This window comes from Corvus moneduloides, chromosome 2, assembly GCF_009650955.1.
Source record: "Corvus moneduloides isolate bCorMon1 chromosome 2, bCorMon1.pri, whole genome shotgun sequence".
NCBI classification, from domain to species: Eukaryota; Metazoa; Chordata; class Aves; order Passeriformes; family Corvidae; genus Corvus; species Corvus moneduloides.
The window spans coordinates 105,478,207-105,490,250 of NC_045477.1; the positions used below are offsets into that span (position 1 = coordinate 105,478,207).

At 37.3% G+C, this 12,044-nt stretch overlaps 1 protein-coding gene across 3 annotated transcripts in view; it reads left to right on the forward strand.

Moving 5' to 3' along the window:
• Positions 1-12,044, forward strand: part of OFD1 (OFD1 centriole and centriolar satellite protein) — a 40,992-nt gene that overhangs the window by 12,196 nt on the left and 16,752 nt on the right. For all 3 annotated transcript variants that reach the window (XM_032100660.1, XM_032100661.1, XM_032100662.1), the window contains exons 11-18: positions 647-720; positions 1,383-1,474; positions 1,620-1,809; positions 2,458-2,588; positions 2,963-3,074; positions 4,545-5,156; positions 7,351-7,483; positions 10,278-10,378. In XM_032100660.1, the coding sequence (XP_031956551.1) occupies positions 647-720; positions 1,383-1,474; positions 1,620-1,809; positions 2,458-2,588; positions 2,963-3,074; positions 4,545-5,156; positions 7,351-7,483; positions 10,278-10,378 (1,445 nt within the window). The remainder of the gene's footprint in view (positions 1-646; positions 721-1,382; positions 1,475-1,619; positions 1,810-2,457; positions 2,589-2,962; positions 3,075-4,544; positions 5,157-7,350; positions 7,484-10,277; positions 10,379-12,044) is intronic.

Sequence of the window (12,044 nt, forward strand, 5' to 3'; positions counted from 1 at the left end):
GTCATGAAGAAACTGGAAACTAGTAAAATCTGTCAGGATAGTTACTGGATTCTCAAATGTGACCTTTCAGTTCATATGACGGGGGCTGGAAGTTGTGGCTTGGGAGATTTAACTTGGACATAAGGAAAAAATCTACTGGAAGAGTAGTGCAGCATTGGCACAGATCATCCAGGGAGGTGGTGGAATATATGTCCTTTGAGGTTTTCAGGACTTGGCCAGGAAGAGCCCCAGCTGCCCTGCTGTACAGGTGGCGATAGTCTGGCTTTTTGAGGGGGTGGTTGAATGAGATGATTGGCAGGGCCCTTTCCAACCATTTGGGTGGCTCTGCAATAGTTAATTTTGTCAATAAATAACTGCGTGACTATTTCTAACCATAGCATTAGTATGGTTAATAATGGTAAGAGAACATGGCGTTACTATTTAAGTGCTTGCCTGATAATAGCAATAATTACAAAGTATTTTTAATGTGCATTTGAGATTACAGGAGAGTACAGATGTATGCACAGTTATGTAAGGTAAGGATATGTATTTTTCTTCTAGTGTAGGGTAGTCTGGGTCTAGTTTGGGAAAGAATGGAATTAGCACAAATGCCTGTGCATGTGTGCACACACGTCATTTGGAAATACATAATTCTTTTTGCTTCTAGATATGAGCTTGAATTAAAAGAAGAATACATAGCCAGAACCAATAAAGTTACTGAAGACGAGAAAAAAAATAAAGGTAACCGTGTGTCTGAGGTTGATAAAGTACCTGTTTATCTCTAGAACTTTTACTGTCATATGCCAAACCACTGTTGTTACTGAATGGTCCTGGTGTTCCATGGTACAAGGGACAGAAAAGCCATCACAACGGGTGGCAGTTCAGCAACAGTGACAGTTCAGCCACTCATTGCTGTCCAGAATGCAGTGGGAACCATACACTGCTGCTTTGCACAGAGGCTGCAAAGCATTCCTGGTTTTTCAGTGTCCCATTTCCTTCGGAAGTCCTACTAGCTCATTCAAGCTTTAACTGGACTCTGATAGTGTACCCTGGAACAGTTGCCAGTTTCGACATTTATTGTGCACAAGATGTTTAATTGGAGCTTGCGGAAGGGAGCCAGAACAGATAACAGACTTTTAAGTTAGGGACATGTAAGAAATGATATGTCACAGGCATATGAATTCGATTTACTTAATTCTAAATGTGTATATGCATATGTATACATTTATACATACAGCATGATTTACTTAATTTTGAAGGCGTGTCTATGACATTCAGTCATTTTTATGTCTTAAATTCAATTCAATTTTGAGCTTAGCAGCTTAAAACTGTTTTCTGCTGATACAGTTTTTTACTGTAATACTCTACTAATTTTAATTCAGCATTTGTAATCCTCCCTGCAGAGAAAGCTATGCTTTTGCATGAAGAAGCCATTGCTGTTAATTCAAAAAAGGAGGAACTCAAGCAAGCTGTATCACGCACCAAAGAGCTTGAGGTAATTGTAAATATGAATTTAAAGAAGCCTGTATTCTAACTGGTGCAGTTGAGGTATTTTACAAATGAAAAAGAAAATGTGAAATAAAAATAATCGTTAAGTAGTACAGCGGTTCATAAGCTTCTAAACTGTTCTTTATCTGCAGCTGGATTTGGAGTCAGTGAAAGCCCAGGTTCTGTTGGTAAATAAACAGAATCAGTTGTTGACAGAAAAACTGAAAGAGGTATCAGACTATCCTTTGCTAAAGGAGGAGAAATTGGAGCTCCAAGTGCAGAATAAACTACTTAGGCAACAGTTGGATGAGACTCGCAGTGAGAACCAGCATCTTCGAGACAGTCAGTTCGAATGACTTATTTTCTTATTTCTCTACAAGTATTTGTTTAGAAGTAAATTTTCATTATAATGCTTTCTTTGTATTATATTTGCTAGTAATTTGCATGAAGCCCAAGCTAGTGTTTGGTATAATTAAACAGTCCTTGGCATAAGTTTATTTTCTTTTATGTGTTTATATGGGAGAAATCCTGAATTAAGCAGTAGCTGTAATATGGAAGGATATCCCTTGCACCCTCTGAAAAAAGCAGTGCAATATTTCTAACCATAGCATTAGTATGGTTAATAATGGTAAGAGAACATGGCGTTACTATTTAAGTGCTTGCCTGACAATAGTAATAATTACAAAGTATTTTTAATGTGCATTTGAGATTACAGGAGAGTCCAGATGTATGCACAGTTATGTAAGGTAAGGATATGTATTTTTCTTCTAGTGTAGGACAGTCAGGGTCTAGTTCTTAAAGGACTATACCAGTGAAGATTTTCGCCCTTTGTAAAAGGAAGAAGAAAAATATCACCAAGTACTTTATTCAGACAAAGCCTTGTTATGTTCCTAAAATCAATTCAGCTTTACATATTCATGGAGTATTGTGTAGAAAGGTGCACACTCATTATTCTTTGTCTGAGTGTCCAGTGTTTCCCTTTTGGGGTAGAGCTGTCCCAGCCCTCAGCGGAGTACCTGGCCTGCCAAGTGGAGCTGAGGAGAGCAGAGCATTCTAAGAAGCTGGTGCTGGATGAATTTGAAAGTCATAAGCAGACGTTGGAAAAGCAGCTACAAAGTGAGGTAAATTATTATTATTATTAAATGATTTGAAACTTTTCTTCTTCCCATCATCTCTTTTGCAGTTATCCATCTGCTTGTGTAGGCTGCTTGATATGCAGTTACAAGGATTGTTTGTACTGTGCTTATTTTTATGTTTTCTAAAGAAAACAAAACATCACCACACCAAAAAACTACCAAAAATTAAACCAACCCAACATAACCAAAGTAAATCTCACTGAGTCAACAAATTATCAGTGCTGACTTTCAGTAGGATACTATGTGTATATGGTCTCAATGGACCTGAAAAATATTTAGAAACCAAGTATTCGGCCAGTTGAGATTATACTTTTTGTTTGAATGATGCTGGTTTTTGTTTTTCTCTTGATTTCCTATAGGTTGAGCGTTGTGCCCAGTTAAAGGCCCAACTGTTAGACTCTGAAGCTACTGTCAGGAAGTTAAATGTGCAGGTTGAAGAGCTGAAACTGCAAGTGAAACAAACACAGACAGGTTTGTATCTTACACCAGAGCAGTCCTTTATGAAGGACAAGTGTAAGAAGTTCCAGAAGCTTAAAAAAGCTGCAGTTGCAGCTAGAACTAATACATCACCAGGGAGTAGATGTTAAGTTTAAAATCAAAATCTATTTAAAGCCCAGTTTAAAAAGCAGACTCATTACAATTTCCTTTCAGAAAACAAACAGATAGGAGGAAAGGAAAATACTCCTCCCTGAGCACTTGCATATTTTTACTGTCTCTTTTTCCTTCGGTATGAAGACATTAATGTTTGATGATAACATAAATGACATTCTCCAGCAGGCAACTTGTGTTTTAAAGCATTTTGATTCTTGAATGTTCATAATAAAAATAATCAATCTGAAATTGTATTTTTGTACCTCAGAAATTTAAGTCTAACTCTTAAACAGATTTAGTCAAGTTTAGTAATTTTTGCCTAACTTATGCTTAACTTACCTCGTATGGGTGTTAGAAACGGGCACTTACATAAAGCAGTTCACTGCTGAAGAAATGTACTTTTAAAGATACTTGTCTGTCAAATTGCTAATATCAAGTATTATAAATAAAAGGGTTGGTATGTATATTTAATGTAAAAATATGGAATTCAATTCTGCAATGATTATACATTACATACAACATGTGTTGCATCATAGTTCAGTATATGCAATACTTTATATTATTCACTAGTGATAGGTACTTATTCATTTATGGTACATGTATCGGTACCATTTGGAATTGGAAATTTGTTATATCAAAATAGCAAATACATATTTTAATTAAGTGACTGAAAGTACTGTAGGAGCTTTTATTTTACATCAGAGTTAATGAAGTCATTGAAGAACCATTTATGTAGAATAAAAACAAGGTTGTAAATTTGCCGAGAGAGATACAGCCCCATAGGTTGGTCTTTTGGGCTTGTTGAAGCATGAAAGTGCAAGGAAACAGACAACCCCAAAACATTCAGTTTAACTGGCAATTTTAGAGTACTTTTAATGAACAAAAAAACCAACAAAAACATTTTCTATGTGCTGTGTTGTTTTTCTCCAAAATTATTTTTTGATCTAAATAAAGTGAAACTGTTAAGACTTGTGGCATGCCCTGTATTCCTTAGGCTTTTAACAGCGTGATTAGATATAATGTGTCCAAAGTGGTAATGTTTTCATGTTTGTTTATTTATTTGCTTAAACATAATTTAAAATTGTAGAGTACATACTTAATGGTAGTTTTATGTGGAAGAATTATATATTTAAAAAATAGCAGTGGTAATTTGCAGCTTTGGAGCTGCATTAAAAATACATTTAAATCAATTTCAATTAAATCATTAAATTCTCGAAATGTAAGCCAATTCCATGGTAGAATAATTTTGATCAAACTGGAATTCAAATGCCACATTTTACTGTGTCTGTTTTGTTGTGGGTCTCTTGTATCTCTCTTTAGTGTCACTGACTTTCTCTTGCTACCATTTAGCTCTGGAAAATGAGGTGTATCGGAACCCAAAACCTTCGCTCGTCGACCGCTCCGTCCTGGACTTCCTTGGTGACAGGATCGTGCCCCATGACATTTACATGGATGGCACATTCCTGAGGAATCCGGGTCTGACTGATGTGGGGAGGGTCGGCACTGTGCCAGCGCCTGGCTATCGACAGCAGCTGCAGCCACGCAGTGCTTCCCTGGACTCTGACCTTGAGTGCATCGCTCAGGCCCAGGCAAGGGTGAAGGAACTGGAAAAGGAGGCTGAGTACTTGGAAGAAGCCTACAGGAGCTACCAACACAGAGTCATGCAGAATGCAGCTGCAAGCAGAACACCAAGGAAGATGCAGCCTCCTTTAATTCTGCAGTGTCCTCTTAATAGACACCCTTTGACTATCCAGCATGAACTGCTAGAGGATAATCCCAGCTCCCCACATTCCCCTCTGAGCAGCCCAAGAGGTGAAGAACACATCAAAAGAACTGGGCAGGTCGATAACTTTAAAACTCCCTTAACCCCACCACACAGAGGAGCATCTTCTTCAAGGCGCCTTTCTTCTACTCCCATTCCCAAATCGAAGAGAGACATCAGTAACAGGAGAATTCCAGATGGTAAGTCAAAATTCTTAATGGGGTGCAGTATTGGGTTTTACTTACTGTTCATCTTGGGAAGAGAAAGATTTAGCACTTTTAGTCTTTTACTCATTTGCTAAGATGCAGCAGAAATCAGGAGATGTGGTTTTGCAGGAGACAGAGTATACCAATTGCTTGGAGTATTTCTTCCTTCTGGAAACAAGTACTGGAGAAGTATGTTGAGGGAAGTTAAACATGCTCTAGGGAGCTGTCAAGAGAAGACAATGCCATATAAATCACTGCAGCTGTAACCTTGCGATATAGAGAGTTTAATTCAAAACTTGCTGTTAAGTATAACTGCTTTGCAACATTAACTGTAATTTCTTAAACCTCCTATATTTCTAACCTTTCCTTTAACTGTTGTAGTTAAAGTGTGTGGCAGAAGCTGTCTTTGGCTTCTCTTAAATGGAGCTTTCCAGTCTGAAATGTCCAGATTTCCTTTTGTTTGTCCTTTTTGCTGTGACATCTCTATCAAATACTCCTGAGCAATTGTAAGGAGGAAGGTTTTAGTGTTCGGTCATGACTGGAAAATTTTAATTTGCTATTAGTATCACAGTTTCTAATAATTGCTTAGTCTTTTTTTTTTTCTTAAGGACAGTACTCAGAAAAGCAAGCAAAATAGAAATGAAATGAAAATTTTTTAAAAAATCTCTTGTTTCAAATTTGCAGTACATCTGCTTCTTGGCTCAAAGTGGATTTAGTAGGATGAAAAAAAGAGACAGTAACCAAAAAAAAGATCAGCTTCTCCATGAAGGAAGGTTAAATACAAGGGCAGCTTAGTTTGGAAGAGAGGTGGCTGAGATGCGCTGTGGGAAATCTGGAAAGCAATGAGTGATATGAAAAGGGTGAAAAGGGATCATTTGATTACTGCTTCACAGACCCCAGAATCCTGTGACATTGGAAGGAAATGAAATGAAATAAAATAAAATGAAATGTTTTTTCATACCATGAGTAAGTTGTGTAATTATTATTCTCTGTCAGGCAGATCCAAAAAAGTATTGATTGAAGAAAGGTCGGGGTGGGTGTTGCCAGAAGTAAGATACGAGTATTCTCCTTTTTTAATTTTAGTTTAGTTTTGTTTGGTAATGGGCACTGTTAGAAACAGGTCACAAATACTGATTGATTGTGGCTGTCCCTGTGCTTCTGCATGTAGAGTATCATACTCTGTTACTGGTAACATATTTGAGATTTGAACTACCAAAGCAGTCTTTTATGTTGTAAGTTCTCTCTGTCAGCTTCTGTATAAAGTACCCACAGACTATTTGTTTAGCACTGCACACAGACAAAATCTTTCATAGTACTAGGGTTTTGTTGAAAATTAGGGAATGTTAAAACTACAGTTGTGTGCATAACCTGAAAAATCCTTCCTATCTTTGTACTTTTCAGAAGCTAGTTACAGGAGGGCAGATCTCTTTTTTCCATTCGATCTGTTCTGTGCTTAATGCATGAAACTGGTTCTGGAGAGGGGTAAGAGTTGAATAACAAAGGAATGCATTACCTGACTTAAGAATTACAGAAATGGGGTGGTATGGAGTGTAGGAAACCAGGCTGCAGCTGGGTGATAGGATCTTCAGGTTAGCTTCAGTGCTAACATGCTGTTAGTGTGATTTGTCAGCTCCCAGTTATACTGCTTCCCACTGAGATGTCACTTCTCTCTCATGAGTCTTCTGAGGAGTGCTTTTATACTGGTATATGTATATTATTCTTTTCTGCTAGAGATGGCTGAAGCAGCAGGTGTGGTTTTGCTAGAAAACTCTTAAGTCATTCTGGAAGCTTCTGTGGAGCTTTTCGGTGCTGTTGAAAATACCAGTCTGAACAACTCAGGGTAAATTTCAAAGGTAGAAGATACCATGAATGTGAGTCTGAGATTGGTTTTTCCTTTAAGTGAGGGTAAGTGCTCAGCTGTCAGCACCTGTCTCTGGAGAATGAAAGGAAGAAGTATGTCCTCCTCTAAAACACTTGCAGTTGGCAGATCCAACAGCTCTTTTACTGCGTAATCTGCCAGTGGAAGGATTATGCAGTTTTTTCCTTTAAATTAGCTCATGCATTTGACTGTTTTACTTCCTAAGTCCATGCACATTTGGACCAATAATGCATGTGTTGTACAGCCAGCCTTGTCTGAGGAATGGTAGGACAAATAACTAACACAAATTGTGGGATTTTTATTCTGCAGATGCCAAGAGCTCATCCCTTACCTCTTCACAGCGGAGTGTTGACCAGGTTCTTTCTCCTATTTCAAAGCCATATTTGCTTTCATCTTCTGAGTCTGTTCCTTCCTCACCATCCAGTCATGGCCAGAAAATCAGGTAACATTGTTTACAAAGCAACATTTTTAACCTGCTTTTTAAAGAAACATGTATCTAATTGTTCACAGTGATAGCTGCTTTTACAAATCAAGCCAGCCATTAATTTTATACGTGAGAACTTTTCTAAAGGTGAATAAGGATTTCCATTTTGAATATCATGCTTCAAGTGGAACTTAGTTGTAAAAAACCCAAACACTTTGGTTTGCTCTGAGCAAAGCTATGTCTCTTTAACTGTGTCTCTGTTTTTCACATCTGTGACCTGACTGATGAGCTTCTGCTAATTGAAGCATTTGAATTTCTGCTGCCTGTTTGAGAATTTAAATCAAGGCAGTTGTACATTCTCACTTCATTCATTAACAAGCTGTATTGCTAAATTTATTACTTTTTTTCCCTCTCTGAAGAGCTTGGTCATGTGCCTGTTTTCAAAATAGGATTTTCCAGTCTCCTTTGCATGTAGGAATGGGATGGGTAGCACAACTTTTCTCTTTTCTTTTGTTGCTTTTTTTAAGATCTTCTTAAGGTAAATTAATAACTTGACAAAATTAGGCTGCATTAAAATGACTTTTCTTTCATCTCTGTATCTCCTATTTCCTTGCCTGAAGTTCTTCTGTTCTTAATGGCCAGTGTTCCCTCCACTCTCCAAAACTAAGAACATGTGTCTTCAGAAGCAGCTCTAGTATTTAACTTCTAGTAATTTTTTTAAGATGAGACAACTGAATTGTCCTTAACCTGCTAGCCATCATTCCTGATTTGATGGCTGAAGAAAGCTTGTGCTGGGGCACCTCTAGCAGGCATTTGTAGGGCTTTTTTATTTTGTTGTTATCAAGGCCTCAACATACATTTAATGCAGAGAGGGTCTCTTATCTGGTTAGAATTTTGGGAGAGCCTTTATGGTTTTTGTCTTCAAAATGAGCTGTTGGGATTTTCAGGGACTGTGAGGTCAGTTTCCTTTAAGTATTCCCTTGAGGCTGTGTCTCCTTTTTCCCTACTCATTCATGTTTTCTGTGGTGTGTCAGATTTCCTGTACTTCTCTGACAGGCCTTAAACAGTGAAGGTTGAATGTTAACCTGCATGTTAAGGTGACAGGGGAAAATTCTCTAATCCTGTGAGGGACTTCACTTCTTTGAAGGATTTTATGGACTCCATCCTGTTTGAAGAGTGAACAATATGAGCAGAGGCCAGACCTAGGTCTGGGAAGGCAACTATGGTTTGTTGTTGATTTCTTGGGTTTCTTATGACAAAGCAAGGGTATAAGGTCCCAATAATTGTCTCGAACTTGCTGCTTTCCCAAGACTTTATTAAAAGAAAAACATTCTTTTGTTGCATGTTTTCTAATTTCACGTGCCTTGGACTGTTTTCTGTTACATGAAATATTTGAGAAATGCATGTGTGGGCTTTTCCAGTTATTTACTCTTATTATTAGGCAAATGCCACATCACTGATGTGTATTGTGGGATTAGTTTATGACCTGTAGATTTTAAGTGGTAATGGGAACTTCTTTGAAAAGAAAAGAAAAGCGAATATGATGCTGTAACATCTGTGACAAGCTGTTAGAAGTCAGACCTCAGTCAGTGGGGAAGAACAATTGCTTCTATGACTACAGGAGCTCCTTGTTTATTTATGTTCCAAGATAAGAGTGGTATGAAGGAAGCCAGTAAACACAGACAGGAAGACTAGAGTGGTAAGGCAGATTATTACCTAACTGTTTGTTTGTTTGTTGTTTTGGCCTGAAGAAACCAGTTGAGGGTTGTTACTGAGGCATTGGGTTCTCTGTCTTTTTAGCAGTGTTGCAGGACACAGTATTGAAGAAAGTGGCATGTGTGTCCTTGAAACTTGCACCCTTAAGAATTATTTAGCGCTTAATCATTTCTGTGAAGGAAGGACTCAAAACATGAAATAGACTTCCAAAAACTTGAGATTTCATTTACTCTGTGCTATTTAATTGACAGGGTATTTTTCCCCGCTGACATCACTGAACTATCCTTCTGACAATGCAAATTTATTTATCTGTGCCCAGATTCACTTTTTGTTTATGAACAAATCTTTTTGTTGGGGGTATGTTTTGTATTGTTTGTTCTCCACTTTTGTTCCATGAAAGACCTGTATTCCTTAGAAATTGTAAGCACAAACATACTTAGGCTGTGATGAAGAGCACCAGCTGGTGTGAAGTAAGCTCCTTTATGAAGTGCTGATGCTGAATTTCATTAGTGACCTGCACTCCTTTTACTGTTCTAGTTCTGGTCAAGAGTTTAGGAGCTGGGTCACGTGGGAGACATTATTCTTTCACATTATCTTTCTGATGAGATAAACGGGGATTTAGAATGAGGGCACTAGCCCCATTTTTGATAGAACCCAGATTTTCACCCCTGCATCTCTGTTTTGCCAGACATCTAATCCTAATACATTTCAAACACATCTGTTAAGATGACATCAAAATGGGAATTAAACTGTAACACAGAGCTTAAAAAGGCAAATTTCTTAATTTTCAGTTGACTGTCACAATTCATTGTATTTCTCCTTTTTTGTTGTTTTTTCTTACTCCCTTGTATTTTGTTTTAATGTAATGATTTTACGTCACATAAAGGCCTTGGGGAAAGGCTGCAGGGAAATGGAGTGGACTTTTACTAAAAGTTAGAGAACTGGATTTAAATATCCTGTATTTGAGTCAGAAAGTTTAATGGATTTTAGTGTTGGTTTAGTCTGTTGCTTAGCGAGTGAATTTCAGATTGCTATTTGCTTAAAAGTTTAGCATTTATATTTATTAAATTATTTATATTCTTCCTTATTTTTTCAGACTTCAGAGTCAACAGACAGATAAACAAGATTTCAGCGATGTCCACAAACCAGAGAAACTAAGGTATGAGGATCTTGAAGAACACATTTATACTCTTGAAGGTAAGTTTTAGTGCATTTCAGACAGTTTGTTTAACCTTAGGGCTTAACAGTTACAGGACAACTGTCTTCATAGTTTTAAGACTGTACTTGGAGAGAAAAAATTCTGACTGATTTTGGAATTAAGAAAAATATCTCAGATGATGAGGGATTGATTTTCATCATTCTTGCATCTTTAGATAAGTGTATGTAGTAATAAGCAGACATTAAATTGAGTTGGTTCTGAAATCTGTGACGTAATTTTGTTCAGAAATCTTGCATAACCTTGTTCTGATTAACGCTGTAGGTCTGACCGTTGTTTTGGAATGTTTTTAAATGGTGTAGAATTCTTTTTTAAACAGAAAAATGTACTAGTATGTGAACTAAATTGAGGTTTATTGTATTTGCTGCATAAATTAGAACCAGGTTCTAATTCTAAAGATAAGTTTCTGTGGCTGTTGTATGCACTCCTAATTTTTCCTTCAGTAAGTGAGGCATAAATAGTATTATGAATTAGAAGTTGCTCTAGGGTGTGTGTAAATGTGTGAAGAACTCCTGCAAGTATGCTGTCATTAATCAGCATCTCTGAATAGTTTTGGAGCATATGGTTAAGTTACTGAAACCTGAATTGTATCCTAACTTTTTTTTCTCTGAGGTCAGCATTTTATTTATTTGCATTTCTGCTCTCTGTGATTGCATGCTATAAAATGTTTCCTTCTCTCTAAATGCTACAGGGTCAGTTTTCAAAAATCTTTGATGTAACTAAGGTACTGTAGAAAGAGGAGGATAATAAAACTTAGTGTACTTTATAGCCATTTGTATATGGAGTGAGATACAGAAGCACAGTTACTGGCCTTACTTAGTTTTTCAGCATTTGAGTGACATCCTAATGTTGAACCTGAGCAGCCTGATCTCTCATGAAACTGTGGGTTTAAAGTAATGAAGTTGTCAATGAGAAAGCTGTGAACAGCAAGTTAATCTTTCCTATTTCCAGATTTCGTTAGGTCTGTAAAGTCCTGAGGCTGGTGGACATGTGGCATTGTGTGGTGTAACTAAACTCATAGTTGGTGAAGAGATTGTGATTGCTGTATGGGAGAGTTAGGGATATTTTCTTTGAAACCAGTGATTCTGACTGGTGTGAGTGGTTTCCTGGGTCCCAGACTGGCTTATGCTTTTGGTTGTGGTTAGGTCATATGGAAGGTGGAGTGGACCCCTTGCTCATTCTCCTGACCCTATGAGAATATGGCTTTCAGTATTTTAAAAGGAACTAACCAAAAAAAGATGTTTGTTTAAACAGCAGATGTGCTGATAGTGTTTAGTGATAACTAGCAGAAGATAATGCCTCATCCGTGCATTTCTCTGTGAAGCTTTACGTATTACTCAGTTGGGTTTATTTATCTCATTTAGCTTCCTTTTTATAAGCTTTAAATGTATTATTTGAATGTGAACCAAGCCTGTAGCCAGTAATGGTTTCTATTCATCTCACATTTTAATTAGCCTTATAATTATTTGCTTAATTTTGTATGAGAGGCTTTTGGGAATATGTTACATATTTCACTTTTATTTTATTACATATGACAACAGACTGGCATTTTCTTGGAAATTAGGGCTGAGTAGATGCTGTGCCCAAGTAAGGTATTACTGAATCATTTGGTGATGTGTGGTGGTCAATAATTGTAGGAGTTCACAT